Raw genomic sequence first — 17,637 nt, 5'->3', positions numbered from 1 at the left:
CTTTGGGGATGCTTTTCTGCAAAGGGGACAGGACGACTGCACCGTATTGAGGGGAGGATGGATGGGGCCATGTATCGCGAGATCTTGGCCAACAACCTCCTTCCCTCAGTAAGAGCATTGAAGATGGGTCGTGGCTGGGTCTTCCAGCATGACAACGACACAAAGCACACAGCCATGGCAACTAAGGAGTGGCTCCGTAAGAAGCATCTCAAGGTCCTGGAGTGGCCTAGCCAGTCTCCAGACCTGAACCCAATAGAAAATCTTTGGAGGGAGCTGAAAGTCCGTATTGCCCAGCGACAGCCCCGAAACCTGAAGGATCTGGAGAAGATCTGTAGGGAGGAGTGGGCCAAAATCCCTGCTGCAGTGTGTGCAAACCTAGTCAAGAACTACAGGAAACGTATGATCTCTGTAATTGCAAACAAAGGTTTCTGTACCAAATATTAAGTTCTGCTTTTCTGATGTATCAAATACTTATGTCATGCAATAAAATGCAAATTAATTACTTAAAAATCATACAATGTGATTTTCTGGATTTTTGTTTTAGATTCCGTCTCTCATAGTTGAAGTGTACCTATGATAAAAATTACAGACCTCTACATGCTTTGTAAGTAGGAAAACCTGCAAAATCGGCAGTGTATCAAATACTTGTTCTCCCCACTGTATATTATTTAGATACTGACTGTTAGAAAAGCCTTCAGATGTGCCAAGTGAACCTGTAACCACAACACTTCAATAACACTTGACATAAGATCTTCTCTAAGCATTACAGGGATATGGCTCTGAATATATGGAGCAACACCTCCCCCATAAGAATTTCTGTCTCTTCTATATTTGTTATAACCTTGTATTGCTACTGCTGTGTCATCAAATGAACTATCTAAGTGAGTCTCAGAAATGGCTAATATATGAATGTTATCTGATGTTAGCAAGATATTGATATCATGAACCTTATTTCCAAGGCTACATATATTAATATGGGCTATTTTCAGCCTTTTCCTGGGTAGCTTATCAGAGATAGAAATAATATGGAAAAGAGCAAACAAAGCAAGAGAAAAATATATTCATTCAGCAGTCCATTAATCAATTTGTGTGTGTGTGTGTGTGTGTGTGTGTGTGTGTGTGTGTGTGTGTGTGTGTGTGTGTGTGTGTGTGTGTGTGTGTGTGTGTGTGTGTGTGTGTGTGTGTGTGTGTGTGTGTGTGTGTGTGTGTGTGTGTGTGTGTGTGCTGCGGGATTGAAGCTACGAACCCATATGCTTGGCTCTCTCATCCCTTCCAGACTTCTGAGAGGGAGGGTGAACAATGAGCCTGTCATAGCGGATATAAGCAATGTCCCCACATGCTCTGGCAGCTTTCATGGCTGAGATAAGTTCTTTCCTCTTCTGGCGCACAGCTTCAGGATGGTCCTTGTTGGCTCTTTCCAGAACAGCTATCTTGTCCTTGTACCTCAGGAACCTCAGGAACTTGACCACTATCGGCCTGGGCATGTCACCTGGGCCGGTGGTGGGTTTTCCAGTCCTGTGGGAACGCTCCTCCTCAATCTTCCTGTGGTCCATCTTCAAATTCTCAGTGATCATTTCCCTCAGTTTGTCCTCAGACTCCGTCCTGGTCTCATGTGGAGAATCTGCAATTCCGTCCACAAGCATGTTATTCCGCCTTGATTGTCCCTCAAGTCTGATTTATCCATCATTGTTATCATGGATTCACAGACAGAACTGATGTCCTCTCTCAATGACTTACAGATTGCTGTCATCTTGTCGTTCTCCTGTTTCACCTCATCGAGCTGACCCTGGGAGAACTGCAAGCTTGGATCTCAATCCAAGATGGCGTAGCAGTCGTACGTGTGTCTTTGTCTTGTCCCGTCCTGTCCCGTGTATATATATTTTTCTTCAAATATATTTTGTATATATTTTAATCTCATTTTCCATCTACGGACTGAATATACTCTCCTGCAACCCGCCTCACCCAATGTGGTACGGATCTGCTATTTTTATAGTTTAGAACCGGAACCCCCTTCAGGAGCTAGCCAGCTAACTAGCTACTAGCTAGTAGTCAGTTAGGCACTTCTAGCGGTCCTCACCATTAACTCGGACATCAGCCAGCCTCAACCCAGTCAATTCCTACCAGTCTGCACAGCACGATATCAGCCCAGAGCATATCGGACTGCTTTTTCTCTACCACATCTCCGAATTCCTACCTCAAACTCTGAACCTTTACACCGGATCATCGCAGCTAGCTAGCTGCTATCCGAGTGGCTACTCCTGGCTAAGGTCTCTGTCCCGAAGCAAGCACCAGTTAGCCTGGAGCTAGCCTGGAGCTAGGCCCATCTCCCGGCTAGCCAAAGAGGTCCACCAGCCATTTCTTGGGCTACAATACCTCTTTTGCCAATTGGCCTGGACCCTTTACTGCTGACACAGAGCCCCGCCGATCCATCACGACTAGTCTGCCGACGTAACCGTCCGAGGTGGTCTCAACAGGCTCTTTCGTTGCGATGTTGCCGGATGCCGGTCTGCTAGCCCCGTCCCGCTAGCTGTCTGAATCACTGTGTCTCCAGCTCGCCTAGCATAGCAGCAACTACGGAATTGGCTCCCTGACTCCTCTAGTGCTACTCATTGGACCCTATGATCACTCGGCTACACATGCCTCTCCCTAATGTCAATATGCCTTGTCCATTGCTGTTTTGGTTAGTGATTATTGTCTTATTTCACTGTAGAGCCCCTAGCCCTGCCCAATATGCCTTAGATAGCCGTTTTGTTCCACCCCCACACATGCAGTGACCTCACCTGGCTTAACTGGTGCCTCTAGAGACAAAATCTCTCTCATCGTCACTCAATGCCTAGGTTTACCTCCACTGTACTCACATCCTACCATACCCTTGTCTGTACATTATGCCTTGAATCTATTCTTCCGCGCCCAGAAATCGGCTCCTTTTACTCTCTGTTCCGAACGCACTAGACGACCAGTTCTTATAGCCTTTAGCCGTACCCTTATCCTACTCTGTTCCTCTGGTGATGTAGAGGTTAACCCAGGCCCTGCAGCCCCCAGCACCACTCCCATTCCCCAGGCACTCTCATTTGTTGACTTCTGTAACCGTAAAAGCCTTGGTTTCATGCATGTTAACATTAGAAGCCTCCTTCCTAAGTTTGTTTTATTCACTGCTTTAGCACACTCTGCCAACCCTGATGTCCTAGCCGTGTCTGAATCATGGCTTAGGAAGGCCACCAAAATTCCTGAAATTTCCATCCCTAACTATAACATCTTCCGACAAGATAGTATAAGGGCACAAGGCGAGACCCAGATGCAGACATAGGAGGCAGATGATTAGAGTCCAAGATGTTTATTAACAATCCATAAGGGATAGGCAACAGAATGGTCGTGGACAGGCAAAAGGTCAAAACCAGTTCAGAGTTCAAGAGGTACAGAATGGCAGGCAGGCTCGATGTCAGGGCAGGCAGAATGGTCAGGCAGGCGGGTATGGAGTCCAGAAAAACAGGCAAAGGTCAAAACTGGGAAGACTAGTAAAGAGAATAGAAAAGCAGGCGCACAGGAAAAAGACGCTGGTTGACTTGAACATACAAGACGAACTGACACAGAGAGACAGGAAACACAGGGATAAATACACCAGGGAAAATAAGCGACACTTAGAGGGGGTAGAGACAATCACAAGGACAGGTGAAACAGATCAGGGCGTGACAGATAAAACTGCCTAAGGGGGCGGAGTTGCAATCTACTACAGAAATAGCCTGCAGAGTTCTGTCATACTATCCAGGTCTGTGCCCAAACAATTCGAGCTTCTACCTTTAAAAAGCCACCTTTCCAGTAACAAGTCTCTCACCATTGCCGCTTGTTATAGACACCCTTCAGCCCCCAGCTGTGCCCTGGACACCATATGTGAATTGATTGCCCCCCATCTATCTTCAGAGTTCGTACTGTTAGGTGACCTAAACTGGGACACCCCGGCTGTCCTACAATCTAAACTAGACACCCTCAATCTCACACAAATTATGAAGGAACCTACCAGGTACAACCCTAAATCCGTTACCATGGGCACCCTCTTAGATATCATCCTGACCAACTTGCCCTCTAAATACACCTCTGCTGTTTTCAACCAGGATCTCATCGATCACTGCCTCATTGCCTGCGTGCATGATGGGTCCGCGGTCAAACGACCACCCCTCATCACTGTCAAACGCTGCCTAAAACACTTCAGCGAGCAGGCCATTCTAATCGACCCGGCCCGGCTACCCTGGAAGGATATTGACCTCATCCCGTCAGTAGAGGATGCTTGGTTGCTTTTTAAAAGTGCTTTCCTCGCCATCTTAAATAAGTATGCCCCATTCAAAAAATGTAGAACTAAGAACAGTTATAGCCCTTGGTTCACCCCAGACTTGACTGCCCTTGACCAGCACAAAAATATCCTGTGGCGTTCTGCATTAGCATCAAACAGCCCCCACGATATTCAACGTTTCAGGGAGTCAGGAACCAATATACTCAGTCAGTTCGGAAAGCTAAGGCTAGCTTTTTCAAACAGAAATTTGCTTCCTGTAGCACTAATTCCAAAAAGTTTTGGGACACTGTAAAGTCCATGGAGAATAAGAGCACCTCCTCCCAGCTGCTCACTGCACTGAGGCTAGGAAACACTGTCACCACCGATAAATCTACGATAATCAAGAATTTCAATAAGCATTTTTCTATGGCTAGCCATGCTTTTCACCTGGCTACCACTACCCGGCCAACAGCTCAGCACCCCCTGCAGCACCTTGCACAGGCCCCCCCTGCTTCTCCTTCACCCAAATCCAGACAGCTGATGTTCTGAAAGAGCTGCAAAATCTGGATCCCTACAAATCAGCTGGGCTAGACAATCTGGACCCTCTCTTTCTAAAATTATCTGCCGCAATTGTTGCAACCCCTATTACTAAACTGTTCAACCTCTCTTTCGTATTGTCTGAGATCCCCAAAGATTGGAAAGCTGCCGCGGTCATCCCCCTCTTCAAAGGGGGAGACACTCTAGACCCAAACTGTTATAGACCTATATCCATCTTGCCCTGCCTTTCTAAAATCTTCGAAAGCCAAGTTAACAAACAGATCACCGACCATTTCGAATCCCACCATACCTTCTCCACTATGGAATCTGGTTTCCGAGCTGGTCATGGGTGCACCTCAGCCATGCTCAAGGTCCTAAACGATATCATAACCGCCATCGATAAAAGACAGTACTGTGCAGCCGTCTTCATCGACCTGGGCAAGGCTTTCGACTCTGTCAATCACTACATTCTTATCGGCAGACTCAATAGCATTGGTTTCTCAAATTACTGCCTTGCCTGGTTCACCAACTACTTCTCAGACAGAGTTACATTTACATTTACATTTAAGTCATTTAGCAGACGCTCTTATCCAGAGCGACTTACAAATTGGTGCATTCACCTTATGACATCCAGTGGAACGGCCACTTTACAATAGTGCATCTAAATCTTTTAAGGGGGGGTGGAGTGAGAAGGATTACTTTATCCTATCCTAGGTATTCCTTAAAGAGGTGGGGTTTCAGGTGTCTCCGGAAGGTGGTGATTGACTCCGCTGTCCTGGCGTCGTGAGGGAGTTTGTTCCACCATTGGGGGGCCAGAGCAGCGAACAGTTTTGACTGGGCTGAGCGGGAACTGTACTTCCTCAGTGGTAGGGAGGCGAGCAGGCCAGAGGTGGATGAACGCAGTGCCCTTGTTTGGGTGTAGGGCCTGATCAGAGCCTGGAGGTACTGAGGTGCCGTTCCCCTCACAGCTCCGTAGGCAAGCACCATGGTCTTGTAGCGGATGCGAGCTTCAACTGGAAGCCAGTGGAGAGAGCGGAGGAGCGGGGTGACGTGAGAGAACTTGGGAAGGTTGAACACCAGACGGGCTGCGGCGTTCTGGATGAGTTGTAGGGGTTTAATGGCACAGGCAGGGAGCCCAGCCAACAGCGAGTTGCAGTAATCCAGACGGGAGATGACAAGTGCCTGGATTAGGACCTGCGCCGCTTCCTGTGTGAGGCAGGGTCGTACTCTGCGGATGTTGTAGAGCATGAACCTACAGGAACGGGTTCAGTGTGTCAAATCGGAAGGCCTGTTGTCCGGACCTCTGGCAGTCTCTATGGGGGTGCCACAGGGTTCAATTCTCGGACCGACTCTTTTCTCTGTACATATCAATGATGCCGCTCTTGCTACTGGTGATTCTCTGATCCACCTCTACACAGACGACACCATTCTGTATACATCTGGCCCTTCTTTGGACACTGTGTTAACAAACCTCCAAAAGAGCATCAATACCATACAACACTCCTTCCGTGGCTTCCAACTGCTTTTAAATGCTACAAAAACTAAATGCATGCTCTTCAACCGATTGTTGCCCACACCCGCCCGCCCGACTAGCATCACTACTTTGGACGGTTCTGACTTAGAATATGTGGACAACTACAAACACCTAGGTATCTGGTCAGACTGTAAACTCTTCTTCCAGACTCACATTAAGCATCTCCAATCCAAAATTAAATCTAGAATCGGCTTCCTATTTTGCAACAAAGCCTCCTTCACTCATGCTGCCAAACATACCCTCGTAAAACTGACTATCCTACCGATCCTTTTTTTTTTTCAATATTTTTTTTTTGCATTTTCCAATTAACAACATTCAAGACAAAAGTGAAAAGATATTAGACAACAATAGGACAAAGTGACAGTAACAGACGAGCGTAACAAAGAAAGAAAAAATAAAACAAATTATAATTATATATACAAACATGCAATAAAAAATTAAAAAATGAGACATTGGATCATATGGTCACCTGCCGTAGGCTACATATTATACATTACGTGTGAAACATTATATAAGGATAATATAGAGATTCATTCAATGTGATGTGGGGGGAGATTCTCCATATAGTCAATAAAAGGTTGCCAAATTCTGTAAAATCTCTTTAACTTATTCCTCAAGCAGTAAGTAATTTTCTCCAGTGGGATACAACTATCAACTTCTGATAGTCACATTGCAACTGGCAGGGAGGAATCCAATTTCCATTTCAAGGCAATACATTTCTTGGCAATCGCTAGCAATATTTCTGTTAGCTTTATAGTATGGCTTTGCCTAAGATTGGTGTTAGTAAAGTTGCCCAGTAGACAGACCTCCGGGTCTAAAGGGAATGCAACCCCGTGAATTGAGGATATGGTATCGCATACCCCCTGCCAGAAACCGTGTAGTTTTGAACACTGCCAAGTGGAATGGAGGAATGTTCCTTCATCTGAGCCACATCTAAAACATAGGGAGGAGATATCAGGGTTGAACATGTGCAGTCTAGATGGGGTGATATAGAGCTGATGGAGGAAATTAAACTGGATCAGTCTGTATCTGGAGTTCAATGTGGATGTAACACCATCCCTGCATAGGTCACTCCATAGACCCTCATCAAGATCAATACCCAGATCTTTTTCCCATCTAAGTCAGGGTTTATCTAGCCCAGGCAGTGTTGGTCCTGACATAAGAGCATCGTAAACACGGGAAATGGTCTTGAACAGTGGTTGGTCTGCGTGGCAGAGTTGTTCAATAGGTGACATCTTAGGTAGGTTCCATTGTCCCTTGAGAGACACCCTAATAAAATTTCGTAGTTGTAGGTAGCTAAAGAAGTCCCTGTTAGGCAAGTGGTATTTCTGTTTCGGCTGATCAAAAGACATAAGAACTCCCTCCTCGTAACAATGTTCCAGAAGAGTGATCCCCTTATCAGACCATGGTCTAAAGTTACTATTCTGGAAAAACATAGGAATCAATCTATTGTTCCATAAAGGGGTTTTAGGGGAAAGGAATCCCCCCCGTCCGAACAGCTCATGCAGTTTGCACCATGCCAGGACAGAATGTTTGATTAAAGGGTTGTCTGTGATGGTTTTTATAGATTTTCTGTCCCATTTGTAAAACAATTCTGCCCCAGTGTCATCATTTACCTCAAGCTTTTCAATGTTCAACCATGAGGGAGAGGGACCCTTGTCAAACCTCAGCCAGAAACCTAGACTGTGCTGCCCAGTAGTACATTCTAAAATTGGGGAGGTTTAAGCCCCCTTGACTGTAATCAAGGGTCAGTTTATCCAGGCCAACCCTAGGGGTTTTACCGTGCCAGATAAACCGTCTGGTCAGCTTGTCGAGAGAGGAAAAGAATGCTGCGGGAACAGGGATAGGGAGAGATTGAAACAGATATAGAAATCTGGGCAGGACATTCATTTTAATTACATTGATTCTACCCAGTAGAGTGAGAGGTAAGTCCATCCATTTCCAAAGGTCACCCTCCACCTTTTGCAACAAACTGGCCAGATTGAGTTTATAGAGGTTGTTCAGATTACCATCCACCATTATGCCCAAATATGTGAAGCCCATAGGCGACCATCTAAAAGGAAACTTGAGCTTGATGGTATGATGGTCAAAGACAGACAACGGTAAGATTTCGCTTTTATCAAAATTGACCTTATATCCAGAGAAAGAACTATAACACTGTAGTAGGATCTGCAAGTGAGAGAGGGAGTGTTCTGGGTTTGTTAGAAATAAGATAAGGTCGTCCGCAAAGAGTGATAATTTATGGGTATGGCGGCCCACCTCAAAGCCATGTATGTCAGGGCACGTTCTAATAGCCTCAGCCAACGGTTCGATGGCGAGGGCAAAGAGGTGGGGGCTAATTGGGCAACCTTGTCTGTTCCCCCTATAGAGAGGGAAAGAGGAGGAAGTAATCCCATTGGTAGCAATCCTAGCTTTAGGAGATTTGTAGAGTGATTTTATCAAATTTACAAACACGGTACCTAAACCAAACTTTTCCAAGACGCGAAAGAGGTATGGCCATTCAACCCTATCAAAGGCCTTTTCAGCGTCGAGGGAGACTGCGACACTAGGTATTTTGTTTTTGTTAGCAAAGTGAATTATATCAAAGAACTTTCTGAGATTATTGGAGGACAATCTATTAATTATGAAGCCAGTCTGATCTGGGTTGACCAACAGGGGAAGACATGACTCCAGTCTCTTAGATAGCATCTTGGTGACCAGTTTACAATCTGTGTTAAGGAGAGAGATTGGTCTATAGGAGGCGCACTTTAGTGGGTTTTTCCCTTTCTTGTTGATTACAGTAATCACTGTTTGAGAGAAAGACTCTGGAAAGCAGTTGTCTTCCCTGGCTTTTTTAAGTACCTCCATAAGGTAGAACTCTGGAGGGAAGACATCCAGGAGATTTATTAGAAGGTAAGGATTTAATGGCCTCCAACAATTCAGGAACTGAGAAGTGTTCACTCAGGCGCTCGCTGTCTTCCTCTGACAGGCGTGGGAGGTTGAGAGAGGAGAAAAAGGAGTCGATCTCTGATAGATCATCGCTTGATTGGGAAGTGTAGAGGTCTTCATAGTATTTCTTAAAAGTATTATTAATTTCAGTAGGGTCGAAAGATATCTCATTAGTAAGAGTTTCTATAGCATTAATTGTCCTCTTACTTTCCTCTGCTTTCAGTTGCCATGCCAATACTTTGTGAGCTTTCTCTCCAAGCTCGTAATAACGCTGTTTTGATTTAGTGATGGCCCTCTCAGCTTGATATGTGTTCAGAATATTATATTTCAGTTTTTTATTTACCAAAAGCCTGTATAGATCTTTAGTCGGGCCTCTTTGGTAGGTTTTCTCTAGCTCTGAGATTTCAGAATCAAGGGCACTCATTTCCGCCTCGTGTTTTCACTTCAGCCCTTTAGTATAGGAAATGATCTGTCTCCTCAGGTAGGCCTTCAATGTGTCCCAAAGAATGAAACTGTCAGGAGCGGAGGGTTTGTTTGTCAAAGTAAAAATATTGATCTGCTCTTTGATGAATGCACAAAATTCAGGTTGCTTTAGGAGTGTAGAATTTAGTCACCATCTATATGCTCCATTTACCTTGGTAGGAATGGAGATTGATAATATCAGAGGAGAATGGTCACTAAGTAATCTGGGGAGATACTCGACATCTAACACTCTATGAAACAGTTGTGTCGATAGTAAAAAGTTATCTATGCGTGTGTGTGTCTTGTGTGGGTGTGAATAAAAAGAGTAGTCCCTATCCTGTGGGTGCAACTGTCTTCAGATGTTGAATAAATTGAGATCTTTCATGAATGACATGGTGAGCTTGCTGGCTTTAGTAAGAAGTGAGGGTTTATCAGAGGACCGATCAAGAACTGTATCTAAACAAAAATTAAAATCTCCTCCAACCAGTAGCCATCCTGGTGGTGCTTGAGCAACCTGAAGGAAGACATTCTGAATAAACATATGGTCATCGAAGTTAGGAGCATAAATATTCAATAGGGTCCAAGGCTCTGAAAACATATGCCCCTGCACCAAAACAAACCTGCCAGAGGGATCAGAGATGGTGTTGTTGACGCAGAAGGGGATGTGTCTACTTATCAAAATTGCAGTTCCTCTTGCTTTGGTGTTAAAAGAGGACGCAAAAACTTGTCCTACCCATTCCCTCTTCAATTTCTTGTGTTCACTGGCTGTAAGATGTGTTTCTTGTAAAAACACAATATCAGCCTTTAATTTCTTAAGGTATGTATAGACTCTTTTCCTTTTAATCGGGCTGTTAAAACCTTTTACGTTGAATGTGACATATTTTAGTAGATTAAGCATAGGTTGGGTTTCAAATATGTAACTGAATGGAAATCTATCATATGTAGATAGTTAGGAAATGTTTCAACTTTGGTTTGAACACAGAAGTGACCTATGTGTCTCTTTAGGAAGGAAACAATAAACATAGAAAAAAGGGGGGAAAAATAAAGAATCCCACCCACCCCGATTGTCAGACTAAAACCACAATCCCAACAATCAAACATGAATACACTTGTAGAGATACGTTGCTGCTCGCTTTCCATCTTGCTCTTACTAGCTAAACCTTGGCGTAAACTAAAACCTGCGAGCTCTCTAAGTTGAAAACAAACGTTGTGAATAGACATTTATGGTTGAATATTTACTGCCCACGGTAAGGGCTGCTTGAGTCTCTTTTCGAAAGATTAACATAAATGAGGGGGAAAGCAGTGGGCCTAAACCCACTTATTTGCTTTGCCCAGTGGATGTGGACTAAACCAAAATAGACTCTCCTGTAAATGTAATAGAACTCACCCCGGAAAGATACGGTTAGTTGAAAATGTACAAATCAATTATAGCGACCGGAGGATATCAGCGGTTCAGTCCGGATAAGAGAAAACAAACAAACTGCATCTTATCCCCCAGAGAGACCGTCCTGGCTCAGACGTTGTTCAGTTCTTTGAGAAAAGTGTACACTTCTCCCGGTGTGTTGAATAGATGGCTTCGGCCTTTGTACTGAACTTTCATCCGCGCAGGATGGATGAGGTAGCCGGTGATGTTCTTCTCCTTCAGTGCTTTGGCGGCAGGTCTGAACTGCTTGCGACGTCTGGCGAGATCCGCGCTCATATCCGGGAAAAGGCTGACCCTCTTGCCATCGATGGTGATGTCCCCTTTGGCTCTTGCGAGTTGCAGTATCTTCTCTCTGTCTTGGAAACGGAGGAACCTGATCAGGACGGCCCGTGGGGGCTCATCTGGCCGGGGTTTCGGCGCTGATGTTCTGTGGGCGCATTCGATTTCCAGTGGCTTGGTGAAGTTGATTATGCCTAGGACATCCGGGATCCATTGAGTGAAGAAACGGACCGGGTCACGGCCCTCGCTGTCCTCTTTCAATCCCACCACACGGATATTACTACGTCTGCTCTGGTTCTCCATCTGATCTACCTTGTTTTTGAGGTAGGCATTGTTCTTTTGCAGTTGTATCAAGACCTGGTCATGTCGAGCGATGCTATCTTCAACTGTGCTAATGCGCAACTCTGCCTCAGTCGTTCTCAAAAGGAGATCATTCATGGAGGATTTCAGGTCGTCAATGGAAGAATGGAGTTCAGCCGTTTTCTTATAAATTTTCATAGAAAGACCTTTGTTACCATCCTGAATTTCCCGGAGGAGAGTAGCCAGCATGTCGGCAGGCTCGCAAGAGGCCGAGAGCAACAGTCTGGAACTGTCGTCTGAGTTATGAGGGCTAATGCTAATCTTGCTAGCGTTATCATTATCTTGGGAATCAACAACGTTTTGGTCGTCCTTCTTGCCTCTCGGTCGGAGGTCCATGGCTCTTTGTTGAGGTAAGTACTTGACAATTTATCAGCCGATGTTAGAATATTGTTTCAACGTTGTTATTTAGGTAATAATAGAATAACTTTGAAGAGCTCGGTTTGTCAATGTCTGCTCAGCTCCGCGGCATCACGTGCTCTCCATCCTACCAATCCTTGACTTCGGTGATGTAATTTACAAAATAGCCTCCAACACTCTACTCGGCAAACTGGACGTAGTCTATCACAGTGCCATCCGTTTTGTTACCAAAGCCCCATATACTACCCGTAGCACGCGCTCCAGCAGGTATATTTCACTGGCCATCCCCAAGCCAACACTTCCTTCCAGTTCTCTGCTGCCAATGACTGGAACGAATTGCAAAGATCACTGAAGCTGGAGTCTTATATCTCCCTCTCTAACTTTAAGCATCAGCTGTCAGAGCAGCTTACCGATCACTGTACCTGTACACAGCCAATCTGTAAATAGCACACCCAACTACCTCATCCCCATATTGTTATTTATCCTCTTGCTCTTTTGCACCCCAGTATCTATCACTCCAGTGTTAATGCTAAATTTGAATTATTTCACTTCTATGTCCTATTTATTGCCTTACCTCCCTACTCTTCTACATTTGCACACACTGTACATATATTTTTCTATTGTGTTATTGACTGTACATTTGTTTATGTAAACTCTGTGATGTTGTTTTTGTCGCATTGCTTTGCTTTATCTTGGCCAGGTCGCAGTTGTAAATGAGAACTTGTTCTCAACTGGCCTACCTGGTTAAATAAAGGTGAAATAAAAAATAAATACAAATTCTGTTCTTTAGGTCCTGGACCTCTCTGCTCAGGTCGTCCATTATTTTATTAGTTGAATCCACCAGTATTTGGACAAAACACATGAAGCTATTTTCTTGGTGTTGTGACAACTGCTTGTAGAACTCTTTCTGATCGTTTAAAAGATCCTTCACCTGTGATAGAGAGACAGCACTGTCCTCAACAGTACACCCGTTGGCTTTGGTCTTTGTCATGGTAGCTAGCAATGTAGGTTACGCTGTTACTCATCGCAGTTCCAGACAGGGCAGGTCACAGGAAAGACTGAAAACAACAAACAGCAGGGATCTAGACAGCCACAAACCCGGGACAATCCGCGGTCCCAGCCACAATGGCTAACCTCGTAGCGGGCTGCGTTCAAGCCCTCAAGAAACCCCGCTAGCATGATAGGCAGCTAGCTAGCAGCTAGGCTAGCTGCTTTGTCAATTAGCTCCTCAGACCTGGCCTTGGTCGGCAGGATGACTGGACAGAGAGTAGCAGTCCCAGCAACTGATGCCAACTGCTTCGCTGGATCCAAACTAAAAAGTTAGCAAGCTACTAATAAACTTTCCAATATACTTTTAAAACAAACTTTCCAAAACAAGTTTTGAGAATGACACAAATATTAATTTTCACAGTCTGCTGCCTCAGTGTCTTTAGATATTTTTGTCAGATGTTACTATGGAATACTGAAGTATAATTACAAGCATTTCATGAGTGTCAAAGGCTTTTATTGACAATTACATGAAGTTGATGCAAAGAGTCAATATTTGCAGTGTTGACCCTTATTTTTCAAGACCTCTGCAATCCGCCCTGGCATGCTGTCAATTAACTTCTGGGCCACATCCTGACTGATGGCAGCCCATTCTTGCATAATAAATGCTTGGAGTTTGTCAGAATTTGTGGGTTTTTGTTTGTCCACCCGCCTCAATGGGATTAAGGTCTGGGGAGTTTCCTGGCCATGGACCCAAAATATTGATGTTTTGTTCCCCGGGCCACTTAGTTATCACTTTTGCCTTATGGCAAGGTGCTCCATCATGCTGGAAAAGGCATTGTTTGTCACCAAACTGTTCCTGGATGGTTGGGAGAAGTTGCTCTCAGAGGATGTGTTGGTACCATTCTTTATTCATGGCTGTGTTCTTAGGCAAAATTGTGAGTGAGCCAACTTCCTTGGCTGAGAAGCAACCCCACACATGAATGGTCTCAGGATGCTTTACTGTTGGCATGACACAGGACTGATGGTAGCGCTCACCTTGTCTTCTCTGGACAATCTTTTTTCCGGATGCCCCAAACAATCGGAAAGGGGGTTCATCAGAGGAAATTACTTTATCCCAGTCCTCAGCAGTCCAATCCCTGTACCTTTTGCAGAATATCAGTCTGTCCCTGATGTTTTTCCTGGAGAGAAGTGGCTTCTTTGCTGCCCTTCTTGACACCAAGCCATCCTCCAAAAATCTTCACCTCACTGTGTGTGCAGATGCACTCACACCTGCCTGCTGCCATTCCTGAGCAAGCTCTGTACTGGTGGTGCCCCGATCCCGCAGCTGAATCAACTTTAGGAGACTGTTCTGGCACTTGCTGGACTTTCTTGGGCGCCCTGAAGCCTTCTTCACAACAATTGAACCGCTCTCCTTGAAGTTCTTGATGATCCGATAAAAGGTTGATTGAGGTGCAATCTTACTGGCAGCAATATCCTTGCCTGTGAAGCCCTTTTTGTGCAAAGCAATGATGACGGCACGTGTTTCCTTGCAGGTAACCATGGATGACAGAGGAAGAACAATGATTCCAAGCACCACCCTCCTTTTGAAGCTTCCTGTCTGTTATTCGAAATCAATCAGCATGACAGAGTGATCTCCAGCCTTGTCCTCGTCAACACTCACACCTGTGTTAACGAGAGAATCACTGACATGATGTCAGCTGGTCCTTCTGTGGGTGGGCTGAAATGCAGTGGAAATGTTTTTGGGGGATTCAGTTCATTTGCATGGCAAAGAGGGACTTTGAAATTAATTGCAATTCATCTGATCATTCTTCATAACATTCTGGAGTACAGGCAAATTGCCATCATACAAACTGAGGCAGCAGACTTTGTGAAAATTTATATTTGTGTCATTCTCAAAACTTTTGGCCACGACTGTACAGTATCCCTGTCCCTCTTACCCCTATCTCGCTCTGCATATTTTCCTCTCTCTCTTTATAAGGGATCAGCGATCTATTTGCCAAATCAGATTAAAATCAAATCACATGTTATTGGTAACATACACATGTTTAGCAGATGTTGTTGCGGGTGTAGCAAAATACTTGTGTTTCTAGCTCCAACAGTGCAGTAATATCTAACAAGCCATATCTAACAGACTACATTCCCTCTGAAACAATAACATCTTCATTTTATTTGGGAATAAAGTAAACCACTATAAATCCAGGACTGAGCCATTGTCAGGGCACCAGGGGATGCTTTGCACAGGGCAATCAGAGGAGAGTTTCAAACTGTCCCCCTACCAGTTTTCCATCTGTCCCTCCTCCAGGGTTTACCTTTGCGAGTCCCAGTCCTGCCTGTATAGTAATTAACCCACGATAACTGGAAAACCATTCCTTCAGGAATTCCTTGAATATTATCGATACTAAGCTGTAAAATTCGAGTTTTCCCCAAAGACCTGAAACAGGTCTTTAAAGTGGCAATCAGAAGTTGAAACAATAACAAAGCAAACTCCCTGCCCCTGTTTTGGTAAAAAACTGAGGGATGGGGCTGGAGAAATTGAACTACTCTCAAATTCAGACTGAGCTATGGATGAAAAGACTGACTATCCATGATATAAAAATGATAGTTTCTAACATGTTTTAGGTTATATCGTGTCTGATTTACATTTACTTTATTTACAAACATTGGAATAAAACAAGCCTATATTTGGGGTTCTGATGGGGTTCGACAGTTGAACTAAGCTCATGAGGCATTTAGAAGTTATATTCTTCAAGAATCAATGGATACATATCATTAATTCACAAGTCCAAAAATGTATGTAGCAATTGCAGATTGCCCCTTTAACTACAGCCATCTTGTTCCATGCCGATCTGTTAGAGAGGAAACTTTGGAAAAACAATTGTGACAGAGAATGACTATCACCCATCAACTCTCTCTGTTATCTCCCCCATTCCCCTCTCGGTCTCTAGATCTGGCGGAGGTTCCTGCAGACATCCCAGGGGACATGGTTCACATGGACCTGTCCCAAAATTCCCTCCGGCGCCTGAAGGCCAGAGACTTTGTGGAGGCCAGAAGCCTAAGGTCACTCAATCTCAGCGACAACAACTTGGAGGACATGGACACAGGTGTGTGTGTAAGTGAGTGTGTAAGTGAGAGAGAGAGAGAGATAGTGAGAACGAGGCGGAGAGACAGAAAGCCTGATTATCATATCAACCTGTTATGAGTGGGAGTCAGACAGGTAGAATATTCCATAACCAGATCATGGATAAATGAAAACCATATGTTTACTATTCACTGTGATATCCAGGAGAAACCTGTAAACACAGTTGTGTATCCCATCAGCAGATGCCTAACATATGGGAGGTTTGAAGCATTTGCATTGCCAGAGAACTAATTCTGTTTTGAATTCACAGGACAGTCTTGGAAGTACTTAAAAAAAGGGAAGAAAATATTATATTGAACTAAAATATAAATCGCAACATACAACAATTTTTAAGATTTTACTGAGTTACAGTTCATATAAGGAAATCAGTCAATTTAAATAAATTGATTAGGCCTTAATTTACAAATTTCACATGACTGGGAAAACAGATGTGCATCGGTTGGTCACAGATACCTTAAAAAAATAGGCCTCATGATCTCGTCACAGTATTTCTGTGCAAATTGCCATCGATAAAATGCAATTTTGTTCATTGTCCGTAGCACATGCCGGCCCATACCATAACCCCACCGCCACCATTGGGCACTCGGTTCACAAAGTTGACATCAGCAATCCGCTCGCAAACACACAACCGCAGACCACATGTGTAGCATTGAGGCCAGTTTGACGTACTGCCAACTTCTCTAAAACGAATGAACATTCAATTCTCTGGCAACAGCTCTGGTGGACATTCCTGCTGTCAGCATGCCAATTGCACGCTCCCTCAAATCTGTAGCATTGGGAGATATCTGTAGAATTGGGTGGTGTGACAAAACTGCACATTTTAGAGTGGCCTTTTATTGTCCAAAGCACAAGGTGCTCCTGTGTAATGATCATGCTGTTTAATCAGCTTCTTGATATGCCACACCTGTCAGGTGGATGGATTATCTTGGCAAAAGAGAAATGCTAACTAACAGGGATGTAAACACATTTGTGCAGAAAATTAGAGAAATAAGCTTTTTGTGTGTATGGAACATTTCTGGGATCTTTTTATTTCAGCTCATGAAACATCAGACCAACACTTTACATGTTGCGTTTATATTTTTCTTAAGTGTAGTTTGACCGTACTAATGATGATAATCACACTTCTCTGCTTCTCAGCCTCCCTGTCTGGCCTTCTCCACCTCCATGAGTTGGACCTTTCCAACAACAACCTGCACTTCTTCCACTATGGTGTTCTAGAAGACCTCTATTTCCTGTCCCTGCTAAGGTTGGGGGGAAACCCCTGGGTCTGTGACTACAGGTGGGTAGCACTACTTTTAGAGTTACCTAACAACTAATTACAGGTACAATGCATTTGACCATGAATCATTCAATGTGTCAATGTT

General features: G+C 44.3%; 1 protein-coding gene across 1 annotated transcript in view; it reads left to right on the top strand.

Moving 5' to 3' along the window:
• The window catches only part of LOC139540077 (leucine-rich repeat-containing protein 17-like), a 34,521-nt gene that overhangs the window by 14,457 nt on the left and 2,427 nt on the right, over positions 1 to 17,637 (top strand). The window contains exons 6-7 of the mRNA XM_071343632.1: positions 16,080 to 16,235; positions 17,411 to 17,552. Of these exons, the coding sequence (XP_071199733.1) occupies positions 16,080 to 16,235; positions 17,411 to 17,552 (298 nt within the window). The remainder of the gene's footprint in view (positions 1 to 16,079; positions 16,236 to 17,410; positions 17,553 to 17,637) is intronic.

This window comes from Salvelinus alpinus, chromosome 15, assembly GCF_045679555.1.
Source record: "Salvelinus alpinus chromosome 15, SLU_Salpinus.1, whole genome shotgun sequence".
NCBI classification, from domain to species: Eukaryota; Metazoa; Chordata; class Actinopteri; order Salmoniformes; family Salmonidae; genus Salvelinus; species Salvelinus alpinus.
Note: the sequence above shows the minus strand (reverse complement) of the source record. Positions and strands in the feature narration are given on the sequence as shown.